Source organism: Platalea leucorodia, assembly GCF_965183815.1.
Source record: "Platalea leucorodia genome assembly, chromosome: Z".
In the NCBI taxonomy this organism is placed as follows: domain Eukaryota; kingdom Metazoa; phylum Chordata; class Aves; order Pelecaniformes; family Threskiornithidae; genus Platalea; species Platalea leucorodia.
The window spans coordinates 55761137-55775618 of NC_138858.1; the positions used below are offsets into that span (position 1 = coordinate 55761137).

The 14482-nt window shown below is 43.2% G+C and overlaps 1 protein-coding gene across 3 annotated transcripts in view; it reads left to right on the forward strand.

Annotated features, from left to right (window-relative positions):
- Positions 1-14482, forward strand: part of NRG1 (neuregulin 1) — a gene marked incomplete at both ends in the record, with an annotated part of 181564 nt that overhangs the window by 160017 nt on the left and 7065 nt on the right. For 2 of the 3 annotated variants that reach the window (XM_082335555.1, XM_082335556.1), the window contains 3 exons: positions 5414-5437; positions 10047-10149; positions 13522-13648. In XM_082335555.1, coding sequence (XP_082191681.1) covers positions 5414-5437; positions 10047-10149; positions 13522-13648 — 254 coding nt within the window. The remainder of the gene's footprint in view (positions 1-5413; positions 5438-10046; positions 10150-13521; positions 13649-14482) is intronic. The other variant, XM_082335557.1, reaches the window with a different exon arrangement.

The window sequence follows — 14482 nt, forward strand, 5'->3', positions numbered from 1 at the left end:
AAAATTGCTTAGATCTTATATTTTAATGCATGTGTACTATTCATAATTAATTGTCGCTGGCATCAGAATGTACTATGATCTAAGAGCAGTATTATAGGAACTATTTTTTTGATGGATTACTTGCCAGCACAGAAAGATTTCAGAGACTATAGGCTAGCTTAATTTAATTTCCATTAGTATATAAGACAAAAAGCTGTTAGCATGTGCTGGACATTTTGGAGCCTGAAGAGATGCATAGGTTTTCTCTTATATTGATGGATGAAAAATGTCCATACATAATTCATAGTGCCCATCATGGAAGCTACCCATGTAAATCCCAAGGGTGCTGACTGGAGACCAGACCTTCCAGCATTCAAGTGTGTATTTTATGCCCTGTTTTAAAAGCTTTATTAGTGTGAGTTATTTTTAAAATGCCTCTGGTAACTATGGATTTGAAAATTTTTGTGCTGTTACAGTGTTTAAGTTTACCAAATGTTGGATTTAAATGGCCTTTTCTGTGTATTGTGCTGAATTTACCCTGAAAACTATGCAAGAATTGTATGTTGATCATAAATTCATTTTCCTACCCAGGAAAAAAAAAAAAAAAAAAAAAAGAGGTTTAGGTGGGTTTTCCTTCATTAGTTTTTCATTTTCCTAACTCTGGTTGGGATTTTTAAAGGAATCTTTGGGCAGCAGACACCAGGCTGAGGTTTTCTGAAGTTGCCTCTGTGGAAAAGGCATAGATGCCCTTGCCTTGCTGCAAGAGTTATGCTCAGCTCTAAGTACTTCAGCTAGTCCGGCCCTTCTCTCCTTGAAATGCACTGGCAGGAAAGCACACCACTACCTACCTCAGGCTACTCTAAGAGCCCCAGGCAATGGCTGTGAGATGCTGGCACTTCTACCTACCCTGCATCTGCAGTATAACATCAGGTTTCTTTAACTGCTACAAATCTTAAAATGACACTTTTGGAAAGGGTCCAGTGAGGGTACATTTATATTTAACTAAAAAAATCAATGAAGAAGCATTTATATGACTTTTTATTATTACACTCAACACCGACCAGAACATACAATTAAAAAGGAGACTTAGAATGAGAGTTATCTTCAGGCAAATGTTGCTTTTGGGGCTTAAAGCCAAGCTCATATTTTGTACCAAGTGTTGCAGGTGATTAACTTAGCCCTGTAGATGCAGCTTTTGCAAAGTACAGAGCAAATCTGGATGTGAAACAACATAACTGCCAGTAGGAAACAAAAGTGTACATGTGCACTACACAGTGCTATCTAATTTTACTTGCTTTCAGAATGGTCTGTCTTTATTTGGAAAGAAAGGGTCAGTGGGGTTCCACGCCAAGTGTGCCTACTGATGAGCTGTTACTATCTTAAGGCTCTGTATTTGGCTGTTGAGAAAAAGTTAGCTTCAGAAATCTACCCTAGAGTTGGTATTTGTAAGTCCTGAAGTTACGAGCTTTACTTAGGGCCTTTTGCAAGATTAAAACAAGGTGAATGCTGAGCATTCTGGAAATCCTCTGTACCAACAGAGTGCAAGGCTAACTAACTGGCTTATCTTGGCAGTGGTTTGGTTAGCACTGGAGGATTCAGTTATCATGGTGCACTAGAAACAGGTTGAAAAGGGACACAGGAAATTACGTGGATCTCCATTTTAAAAAAAGTTCTTCCATAGAAATGTCTTTCCTTTCTGTCAGTGGAAACGTGAGCATAACTGGGAACAGATGTGAGGGATACTACTGTAAAGCACATGTTTAAGCTGACTGTCCCTTGGCTTCCAGCTTTGCAAACACACCAAACCATAGGGCAACCTGTTGTGGCTGAGAGGTGATGGCTTGTTAGATTCCCCACTGCCAGTTACCTCCAGCACTGCAGCTACGCAGTTTTCCCCCTTCAACTGGTGCTTACCGCCACTGCAGACCAAGGGAAACTAAAGAACAAACTGTGCTAGTTTTGCTTGTCTCTGGAGTCTGGCTGGCAGACCCTGTAATGTCCTTTCCTTGAGCACAGCAGTCACAGCTGCTACCAGGTGTTTTCCCCAATACCCTGGCTTTTTGCTGTGGCAGTTTTGACTTTGAGGCTCATGGTCCACCATTGGTCCGTAAGACACCAGAAGGTGGTCCACAAAAGTGTTGCAAAAATACATCTGTTCCATGCAGATATATTTGCTGTATTTGAATGTTCACACATCTCACTCCCTTGAAGTCAAGGAAGCAAGGCAAATGGAGGAAAACGAAAGTAATGAATTAACATTAAAAATTTTGACTAATTTTTATGTAGCTATGCATGAGAACTCTTATAGCAACACTGTGCAGAATGATCCTTGGGATAAGAAACACTGGTGGAGCCTCGGATTAATAGAAGGCTGAGGAAACTTCTCTAGAGCGTAATCACAGGTAAACTCTTTGTCCTCCCAAACGCCCCAGATGGGCCAACAACCCCACCCCAAGGGCCAATTGACTTGCTTACTTCACTAGCTAACAGTTATATACGTATTGTGAATATAGAACAACTTGTGGGGGATGCTGTGAGCTGTCTCAGGCATGAAGTGAACGTGGTCTCTGCCTTCCTGAAGGCATGGGGCACCAGTTTAAACTGTGTCCATTTCAGCTCTACCACCTTTAGTGAGCAAGACGGACAGTATCAAGGGAGGCAGAGGGAAATTTCTGTTTAGATGACAGACCCTGCCTCATATTGTCAAGATGAGCCTGGCTGAGAAACAAAAGGGGGCAAGAGTTGAGTAAAGTTATGATATTCTAGAGGGATGACCAAAACTGCTGTTGCTCTGTAATGGCCTTGATTTTTCAGTCTTTCCACATAAACTACAAATCTTCAAAAGTCCATTTTTCAGCAATTCTACTAGCTCAGTATTTCTCAATTTCTATACATTTCTCAAGTGGTCACATCTGTATGAGGGTACTAGACAATCTTACCTGAAATTTTCATTTTCTAAAACCTTTCAGCACCCGAAATTGTACTCTTTATGTGCTGAGACCAAGACTCCTGAATGATACAAACAGATTTGAAAAATGCCATTGTCCGTCTTCTGCTCAAGGTTAAAGAAGACAGTTTTTCACTATAAACTGCTCAGTTACTGCTCATTAAATGCTAAAATTGCTATGATAGAATACTCTAATTAAGATAAGACATTTCTATACTTGTGAGACTTGAATCAGTTGTAGGATAACACTTTTACAGGAGCCATAGGACTTAACAACCCAAGTTCAACATTGATTTTGCAGCCCGAGTACCACTCAAATGAACAAAGATTTAGGATCCAAAGTGGATCCTAAACCTCACAAAGAGACACAGCGTGCCAGTGCCTCAAGCAGAATTGACTGACATGTAGGGGTTCTGGCTTGTGATGGTTTGGGGGATTTTAGTTTGTTTTCAATTCAAGTTACATGAAAAAGAAACTTTTTTAGAATTTCTTATTACCCACAGAACACATTTAATAAGAAAACTAAACAATGACTTAAGAAACATGGCACCTGGATGCTTCTGAGGTGAATTTGGTCTCCCTGGACCTCTCTGCTGCTGCATGCAGTTGATTCAAGTGGGTCAGCCTTGTCAGGTGCAAGGTCTCCACACAAACCTGCAACTGTTCTCACCCCTCACTGGGCAGCACTGTGTCCCCAGGCTACCCACCCACCTAACTCTACAGAGTAGCCACACCAAAATCTTGGGTGCCCAGCAGCTGTGCCACACCACTCACGAACAGAGTATGCAGTCCTGGAGGACTTGTTCTAGCATTTCCAGGCATCATCAACTCATCAGCTCTTACTCTGTAGACCCTGGACCCCAGCATGCTGCAATATATCCCATGAGTTGTAGATGTAAGTCACTTTTTTTGGAAAAAAATCTGCATCCTAAGCATTTTTGCTTTCAATACTGCCCCCACAAAAATCACATCCAGAATGAAAACTGAGTTGTTAAAAAATAATTAATTGTATTTCTTCTTAGAGCACCTGGACAAATATTCAATAGAAACCACATTGCATGTAAAAAGTATGCAATGATACTAGCTTGATAGTAGTTAGATAGGAAAAGATCAAAAATAACGACCTGTTTATAAAATGAGAAGTGTTGGGATATTCTGCTTTCTTTTAGTCAGGTCTAGGGAATGTAGCTAGGAATACCAAAGATAAATAAGAGCTACATGACATTTAGTTTTGAATAAGCAATGCATGGTTCTTCAGCATGTTTTCTTGTTAGGACTTTCAGCCAGAATATATTCCCATTTTAAGTACCAACTTCCTATTGAATTATTTGAAATAGAAACTGCATGATATGAATGACTTCCCCTAAAATTAAATTACATCCAGGCTAGGTGTCTTACCTATAAGCAAGCATAAACACAGCAATATATATGCATGGGCATGTAATTCATTTTGTTGAAGACTTAACCAAGCTTTCTATGCAACTAATGTATATCGTTAGCAGTGTTCATGTAGGCATGTAATTCTGGCTCTTTAGGAAGAGACCTGGATGGATTCCAACTTACTTAACCCTTAAAATGTTACTGATTGGCAGGAAAGAATTGGCATTCCCCGTATGTACAAACTACATAAAAAATGCATTTGATCAGAAAATGAGGACTGGATTTAAATTTCACAGCACACAAGGACAACGAAAGGGAGAGCCAGCACGGTTATGGTGTTGGCCCCATGAGAAGGGTCTCCTAGGGTACCTGCCGGGGGGGAAACCTGTGTTCCTCCTCATCCCCTGCTGCTGGGGCCTGGGAGTGCTAATTTAGGCATGTGGTCCATGTAAATGGCATCAGCCCCTGCACCCCAGGGTGCATCCAGCCAGACAGCGGGTGGTTCTGCCGAGGCAGCACAGCCCAAAGGCAGGGGAAAAGAGATTGGCTCCTCATTTTCCAGAAACGAGAGCGCTGCTGCAGTGAGTTTGCAAAGCTGAGAAGGGATCCGACTGCCGAGCAGACAGTGCTGGCCACTTCCAGGTCGCAACCCACAAGAGCAAGGAGCCGCATACCAGGGACACAAGCAGGGCCAGAAGGGGGGGCAATCCACGACCCATTTGCAGGGGGATGCTGCCCCTTGTAAAGCATCCCTGTGCTCTCATGGTCCCATCAGCCATTTCACATGGTGTCCTCAGGCCGTAGCCCCCTTCATCTTAGTAAGATCTTTAAGGGTTAATGGTTCCTGCTGCATTCCCTGCACTGTGGCTGTTCAGATCCCCATACGTATTCTGGTGTGTAACCCTTGCAGAAGGTCCGGTCATGTAGCTTACAGAGGCACACTTGAGCACTGCCCACATAAGCATACACACCTTTGTCCTGTTTCATGTGCAGACACAGAATAGCTGTAATTCTCATATGTGATTTATTTTTGAGTACAGTGTATTGCTCTTTTCTGAAACTTTTTCCTTTTTCTTTCTTTTTTTTGTCAACTTTCTGCATTGGCAGAGCATCTTGGGATTGAATTTATGGGTATGGACCAATCATTCCTTTTAGCCTGCAGATTTTAGAGCCTGAGAGATAAACCCCCCCTTTTTTTTTTTTTTCTCCACCTCCCCTTTTCAATTCCTAACCAATTTCTTTATGCTTTAGAAGGGATCATACAGCTATAACAACAACCTTTATCAAAATGTTAGTGGAGATCACGTCACTAAAATGGTAATAGTGATAGGATATTCCAGGCCTAAGGGAGTTCTAGGAATTACTGAAGTAATGATATCAGAGTGTACATTCATTTTTCTGCTGTGTAATTTTGACTAGTTTTGACATTTGCTTTTGCTAAGTTCTTCTGGGGTTGCTGGATTTTGGAAACACTGTAAGCATTAAGCAAAATGACTAACTAGTCTATAAAAAAAGATAAGCTGTTATAGCCACTTAAAATTCTGCAAATTTACAGTTTTGAGCTCTGGTTTCCAAGTAAAGTTTTATGTCTAAACCCACAGCTAGGTATGTAAATCAGATGCATATACATATGTGTAAATGATATGCATATATACAATTCATTTCTAGGTCTGTAAATTAGAAGTGAACTGAAAGTTATTTAGGAACTTAAGTAGAGGTTTACAGCTAGACTCCAGATCCTCAAGTCAACAAATATATTCAAAATTTCTAATACCAAACTCATGTTGCACCCAACCAAGAACATTGGCAGTGGGTACTATTTTTACACTTCAGCTTAAATGTAATATAAATAAATCTTATAAGTCCTCTTCATGAATAGACTGTACTTATCTGACTAACATTTAGTAATCAGGGGTACAAATAATGCATCTTTTGAATAGGCTAACTTGGAATTCAGGTCAGTTTTAGTTTGGAATCTCCTAAAATTGTCAGCAAATGAGAAGAACCAGCCAGTAATGCTTTTCACACAGTTTTAGTTCATGTTCTTATTAAAAATGCCCCCACAAAATGTCATTAGCTTAAGCTGTGAACTGTGGAAAACCCATTACGAGTACAAACTTTAAAAATCTCTCACAACCCAGCTTATTGTTGTTATTATTATTATCACAAGATAACGTTAATTCTCACTCATAAGTACTAGATTATAGTAGAAGATATATGGCTACATTAACATATGAGGAATTAAATTAAAATCCTTTAAAAAACTGACTTGCAAATTTTGTTTTATATATGAAATTACATCAGCGGAACCACCTCTTGGAATGAAATTCTTTTAAAAATCCCCAGAGACCTGTAAGAAGAAAAACTTTAGAACAGAGCAAATTTAAGACCATATATATCATCAATTATGTATAAATTAGGGTGATGTGAAATTAATTGCATAATGTGCATGTTCAAAAGTCTGTACATAGAGGGATTTAATATCTTGACTTAAGTCTCATGTTGATTTGATTTTCCTAGCATTCTGCGGGGGGGAAAAAATGTATTCAGGTGATTTTTAATACTTAACAGGATAAAACCTTTTCTAAATTCTCACTGCACATACATTTCTCTACGGACTTTTCCCCAAGGCTGCTATTAATTTTTTTCAAGCTAGTTTGATGAGCACTGCAAACACAGCACGTGTTATTTGGCTGGATGTCATTAACTGGCCCTGTAAATGTTAACACCTGTCAGAGAGAGAGGGCAGTTTTGGGGCAAGACCCTGTATAACCGCACGTGCCCTGCAGGAGTTTGGTCCCTGCTTCGCAAAACTCTTCTGCTTTTTAACAGAGAGCCCAAGGTGGCACCACGAGGCACCATGCCGCCTGCAGAGCCGTGGCCAGGATCCCCAGCCCAGCCTGGCCACCAGCATCCCCTGCCGCCCGCAGGGGCCCCCACAGGACACCCAGGCATCCCCCCAGTTAGGCCCTGCTCTCCCAGGCAGGGAGACCCTGTCAGCCAGGAGCACGGTCAGGTTTACATGGGAGCTTGCTGGTTTGCACGGCAAGACACGCCTGGCCACATGTGCCTTCCCAGGCAGCCATTCCCCGACATGGTTTGGGGGGGGCATGGCCACACCGCTATTCATGCACACGTGTCAAGCTGGATTGTCCTAAGGGCCTTGTTTCACAGTGCGGGGGAGGGAATTAAGGCAATGAAAGCCGACCCAGGGGTTTACCTCTCCGTGCCCCTCGAGACCTACAGTTCCAGCAGACGTGCCAGTGCAAGGAGTGTTGCTCAGGGCTGCACCCACAGCCCTGCTCCCTCACTGCACCCCCCTCCCCTGCACTGGGTGAGAGCCCAGGAGCGTGCAACACACAAGTGACAAGCGTCAGCCCAGTGGCAGCCTTAGCAAGGCCATCACCGGCCAGCCGCCCAGCTCATTTGCAACAGCCTCAGCCTGGGTAAACCTCCTGGAGTTAGTGCAATTTTTCCCTGGGTATAAACAACCAAGCAGAGTTTCCAGTGTTAATTAATCTTCTTCCTCCTCTCCTTTCCCTTCCAAGAAAAATGGGTTGATATGTCCTTATTCATTTTGCTTTCACAAGCTAACAGCTGACAGCATGCCCAAAAAAAAAAAAAAAAAAAAAAAATCAAAGCATTTCAAATTTGCCCCTAAATTGCTTAGCGCAATTCTGTTTCCTGTGACATCCTCATAATACACCATTTCCATGGCTAACTAATAAGCGCTTTCAGAAGGGGCAAAAATGGGAAGGGGATCAAGTGCCACTAACTAGCCTAGGTGAGGAGTTATGCTGTATGAGAAATCCCTTCACACTCTGCTTCAGCCTTTTTTTTTGTCCCCAAGCATTTCTTCACTCTGTTTTTTCCAGTATCAAGCATGCTGTGCCAGGCCTGCAGTTGACTTCTCAACCCTGTAACCTTGTCTTTCCCTATATTTCACCTTCGTCTTTTTCTCTTTGTCCTGTTTTGGTTTGGTTTGGAGTTTCAGCCCTTTCTTCCTTCCCTTTTTTGACTTTCTGTTCTTGGAGTTATATTTTTGTTTTCTTTAATACATTTTTGCAGCATCCTAGTTTTACCAAACTCACTTCTTCCCCTCCTCCTCTCCCCTTGTTAATAATCGGTGCTATTAATTTTGTCTGACAGTGCTCATGACCTGTTTGCTGGTGTTTTGGTTTACAGTGGGTTTGGCTTGTAGGACAAATTCATTCCATGGTAAGGTGCATTGTATCAGAGAAATTAAGATTTCTTTTTGCTTTGTGGTTTGTTGCGTGGCATATTTGCCATTTGCCCACAGCAACTTCAAAACTGAACTAGATAAGCCTGGGAAACAGATTGGAGGAATGACTGCTCCCTCTTCAGTAAGGAGCATTTTCTCCTGAACTGGTGTGGCATTTATGACAGCACATCATTTACGTGCCTGAGCTTGGACAAAGACTCATGGCCCATGTGAGGGAATGTCGTGCATCCCTGTGCCTCCTGGTGAATTGCCCCACAGACCTTTTACGTTCATGTAAGTCCCTTGCAGCAGGAATAAAGCTGACATTTATCCCAAAGGTAATGCAGAGCAATGCAGCTTTTATTTTTAAATATTTTCATTTTTGTTCATTTATTTTTAATCACCTGCTGGTATTCTGACTGTGGTCAATATTGCAGTCTGACCTAAGGCCACCCTCCGGTCTGGATCCTCCAGAGCAAGTCTTCTGGACTGTCTGCTTAATCAAAAATAAGACTTGAGAAAAGCTAGACACCCATTTTTGTCCTAAAAGCAGGAATGCAAATCCGCATCCGTAAAGCATCAACACAGAATGCGCCTCTGTTTCAGCGCTCCTTACATAATGTTTCCCCAGCACAGCACGCAGCAATGCTCTCTGCCAAGCATGAGCAAGGCTGGAATGCATGGGTAGCTCCAACCCAAACATTACCAGTGCTACTAATGTCTTTATAATAGTGAAATATCTCTGGTGAACGAGATCAGTAACAAGTTGTCATCACTGAGAAAGCTGCCACTCTAGATAAAGCAGTTCCTTTGTTCGACAAAAGACACACAAATAGAAATCCAGCATTTCTCTGATACAAGGCACTGCTGGTTGTTGATAGTGCTGTGTTTTTGGACGAGCACTGGAGAAAGGGTCTGAATTTTATGACCAGAGCTCAAAACCTGCCTTAATTTTCATTGGTGATATAATTACAAGCTAAGCTCATGTCTCAAATGTAGAAGGATATTTTGAAATCTCTCCTGTAAAGACAACTGAGATATAAATTGACATACGGGCAGAGGGACATTGGATATGAAAACAATCCAAAAAAGATAATAAGAAAATAAATTTCTCTTAAGGCCCATAAAATTTGCCTTCATTCCAGCTGTCTTTGCAGAGTAAAACTTCCAAAGCATTTGCAAATTCATGTTATTACCTTAGTGCATTGCATTTTTATTTCCAGCGAATGCTGAGTGTTTGTCAATTGTGAAGTTGTTTCTTAGATATTATTCTTGTTGAACAAAAAAATATTACTTTTGACTGTAAATGTACGGATGACCGCTCGTCCCTAGTACTGTGTTAAGAGCTTATGGTGTAGTCCTGTTCTCCTTGCAGTCAGTAATGAGTCTGCCTGAAGTGTGTTTCGGTGTGGCTGTGTGAATCTGTGCAGTGGTTTGTAGCATGCCAGCTGTTGACTGTGTGCTCCTTGCCTAGCGATCCTCCATTTTGTGACCTTCTCTATTTTTGTCCCTTTCTAGAAGCTGAGGAACTGTATCAGAAACGGATGCTGACCATAACTGGCATTTGCATTGCTCTTCTAGTAGTTGGCATCATGTGTGTGGTGGCCTACTGCAAAACCAAGTAAACTTTTCTCTTCTTTTTTTTATCTGTGGTTGTTGGTCAGGGCCTTCCCCATAGCTTCTACTCCTCTGAGCATAAGACTGTATCTGGGTTTCTCCAGAGCTGAGCTGAAGAGACAAACCTGTGGCCAGGGTGCTCTGGTCCAAGTGAGAGGGGCGCAGGTCTCCATGTCCCTCAGCAGTGCAAAAATAAGATGGGTATCTGGAAGGTTTCTCACCCTTCAAATGTAACTTGAGCGAATTTCACTGATTTGCAATTCTTCGTCTGTCACCCATTCCAGCTGGTTTCCCCAGCTGGAAAGGAACAAACCCCAACACTGGAATCACGTTGCTCTCCAGCAGTAAATTTTACATATCAGTCTAGTTTGTTTGTACTTGAGGCAAGATTAACAGTCCTAAAAGTTACTAAACACCAAAGGCCAAAGAACTGAACGCAAAAGTGCTCCCAATGCAAAAGTAGACACTTACTTAAATGCATTCTGTGAGTCTGTAAATTACTGGGAGTGACTCTCAAACACGCATGAGATGCTCTGGACCATAAATTACACTGAACATCAGCAGGATTTGGGCTGCCAGAACTTCTGGCTGCTCTTATAAATCTCCCCACCAAAACACAGAAAACCCTTATCATAAATCTTCCACATTTGTATAAACCTGATTTACTGTTGCAAGGCTTGATTGGCAGTTGGGTTGTTGGTTTTCCCTGTAAGCCCCACCAATAATGGATGGGTTAAAAGGGGGGGAGGAGGGGAATCATTTGCCCCCCTCAGTGAGAATCCAGCCACACACACACGCTGCTCCCACCCACAACCTTGTGCCAGTGGTTAGTGGGGAATGACTGGAACAGTAATAAAGAATCAGATCAATTACTGCTTTTAGAAATTACAACTGGCAAGCTAGGGCAGCTAAATGATATCTTTCCTGGTCCAAAGTTCATTGAAATCAGCCAAGACATCCCCATGAATTTCAACAAACATTTAGTCAGGATCCTGAAGTACCGTTTTCTATATAAAGAGCCCCAGAATCCATCAGGGGTCTGGATGCTGTGTCACAGTTTGTCCCAGATGTCAGTGATTACTGCCAGCCAAATGTGAAATGTTTTCAAACACAGCTGATGAGAGTGAAAGTGAGCTGCCAGTTCATGGCCCTCCAAATGCAGCAGTGATGCCAAACTGCTATCTGTGAAATGTTACCCGCATGCTCTTTCCTGCTAATAGGGGAAAAACCAGAAACTGGGGAAAATCCTGGAATGGTGTTAGGAGAACACCCTAAATAAAATGTAATGGCTTAGATTTTGTTGGTCTCCTTGCAAGAGATACTGCTGGTCAAATGCTAAGGCCGTATCTTCTGACACTGAGTCTTAATTCAGAGGTGCTTTATTTGCAAGCCATTTACATTAAGGGAAAGGCTTCTCAGAATAAGTGGAGTACACATTAGCTTTCCCATTATTCTTTCTTCTCAGTTTCCTGGAGTAATTTCTTTTTTTAGTTAATGTCCTTTTACTAGAGGACAAATGGCAGAAATGGAAGCATGCACAATACAAATACATTGATTACTGACGGTGGAAAGTAATGCGGTTTCATAGGGCCAGATTCCCAGGCAATATGTGCCAGGATATCAGACCCATAGATGATGAACTCAAACTCCCTCTAGAACCCACTTTCTCTACCATGTCAGGGGACTCACGTTGTCTTCAGCTCCCAAGGTCTCCAAGGTCTCATGAAGGGGTGCTGTGAAATCAAGTTAGACCCTTGTCTGTGCTGCTTCTCAGCCCAGGCAGGTAGGGTAGCTGCCCAGATACCCGCTGGCACTATACTCTCCATCCACCTTAATCACCTGTGTGTCCAAAGATGATGCCTGATTATCCTCCAAACACAAAGCCCCCATGGATCGGGGACTGTGTCCTGCTGAAACAGGAGCATTTCCAAGGCAGCCGTGTCTGCTTATACCATTCATGTGGAGTGACATAAATTAAACATCTTCCACTATCCAGCCACATACACACAGAGAAAACATGTAAAATGCAGTGTGTCAAGTCATGTTTTCTTTGTCTTTAAGCTTCCCTGGCTATCAAGCTTCAACATATTTATTATTTTCCCTCCTTGCTCCTTTTTGGAAAGCTTGGAATAATCCCCTTGAGTTCAAAACAGGATTGAAAATGGTTATATCTTACACTGTCCTGCCCTGCCAAAACTGTCTGCACTTCTGCGTATGGCTTAGGGAATTGTGTGTATTTTAGCTCTTGCCACAGCCAAGGTCATATGCGCTCTGCAGTGCATTGGAGCCTGCATCCTCCCTTCATTTCCCTGGATTCTGTGGCAGGATGGTGGAGGTTCTCCAGTATAATCAGACAAAACTGGGGAATATGAATAAATTAAGTCTGAAATAGAATAGCTCTTTCCCCGGTTATTTATTTTCACGTTCTATTTAGTGCGTTCTGCATGGCCTTCACAGCACCACGTTTTACTATGATGCAAGTTTTGTTACTGACAGCTTGTAATGATCTCCTGAAAAGTTCTTTTGAGGAGAGCTGGAAGAATTAGCAACTGGGGAAGGAGCAGCTAAGGACAGGGCACAGTAGAAGCATCCAAGTCAGCCAGACACCATATCATTAGTACATGTGGTTGATGGATGGTTCTACTGAATGCATTAGCAGCCCTGGCATCCTCCTGGTAATCATTAGGTTCCAGAGTTAATCTGATGTTGCTGTAACAAAACCTTCCAGAGCTGCCAGGATGGCTGCAAGCTCAGGCATACCTCACACACTCACTCACTTTGGATTTCTGGAGCTTCCCCTGCACCTGTCACTTCTTTAACACATTTATGTATTTGGAGTGCACTGTCGAGGTAGGGGATGAATCCCACAAAAAACTGTGTAGCTGCCACATCACAAAGATTGTGGCACACACCTTGTTTTCCAATGGCCTCAAAGCAAGCCCTGAGGTGAGGCCCCCTCCGCTCCGTGTGGTGAATGGAGAAGCATAACCCAGTGGGCTGTCAGAAACCTGGCTGTGGCTGTGGTGAGGGTGTCAAGGTGGATCCCTCCCCCCTCCTTTCTGAGCGCAGAAAAGAGCTCCTCCTGAGACGGAGCATGGCTTAGAAATGGCTTCCCTTTTCCTCGCACTTTTTCCCATCCCTCTGTGGCCTGCTGACTCCTGGAAGGGTTCCCACGCATCCTTCCCCCTCTGCAGGTCCCCACAGCTCCAGCTGCAATTAGACCTGTGGTCTTCAGAGTTAATCTGAGATGGTGCAGTGGTGGGGAAAGTGCTGGCAAAAAAAGTGATGTTTTATTATTATCATCATCATCAACATGCTGAAAGCTACAGCTGCTTTCCCTTTGTCTATTAAAATCATTTCCGTGTTTCGTGCACAGGAAGCAGAGGAAAAAGTTGCACGACCGCCTTCGGCAGAGCCTGCGCTCGGAAAGGAACAATGTGATGAACATGGCCAACGGGCCACACCACCCCAACCCGCCACCGGATAACGTCCAGCTGGTGAATGTAGGTTTTACTGCCCGTGTTTCAGCCTAAGCTGCCAGTGCCACAGCAAAGCTCGCCCTGCAGCTTTTAAACTTCTACCTGCTGCAGGCTGGTGACTGAATTCTCTTGACTTTCTCCACCCAGAAAAAATTAGGGACTTTGCAAAAAATATGCAGTAAAATGAGATATGTTTCTGCAGGCAGCCAGTTTACTGGGGCATGCCGCAGTGCTGCAGCTGTGCCTGTGGATCTAGGACACCAAAAGCAAGAAAAACACCTCAGAAAAAAATACTAACAGCTCTACAGCAGGGCTAGGTGCTGTAGGGATTAATTTCTTCAAACACACATGTCTTGCTCTTCCTACTGTCCCTGGCCTAATGATTGGTGAGTAGGGACAGCCCTCTTGGATCCGGAATGTGACATTTATGAGCTAAGGGGTAAAAATCTGAATGAAGATCTCACCTGGACAGTAGCAGTGGCTGGGGAGACAGGGCTGGGGCAGATACTCCACCGGCATCCCCCAGCCATTTGTCAGAGTGCAGCAGAGAGTTGCTCTTCAACTAACTCCTTGGCCAAGGCCCTTGGCCTTAGAGGCCAGGGCTTGTGTTGCCTGTAGGTGCTTCCTCCTCTCCTCCCTTTCCCAGGAAGCCTGGTGCCCAGAGGGATCGTTGGCTTCCTGCCACTTCGAGCCATCCCTGCTCTCCTGCTCCACCATCACTGTACATATTCATGACAGCTCATGTGCAGGGATGAGCCCTGGCTCTGCTAAGTCAATGGCAGCACTCCCAATGACCTTGGTTAAGGCCAAGACACCTTGTCAGAAGAGCTCAGCTTCCAATATTTCCCCTCAAAAGAC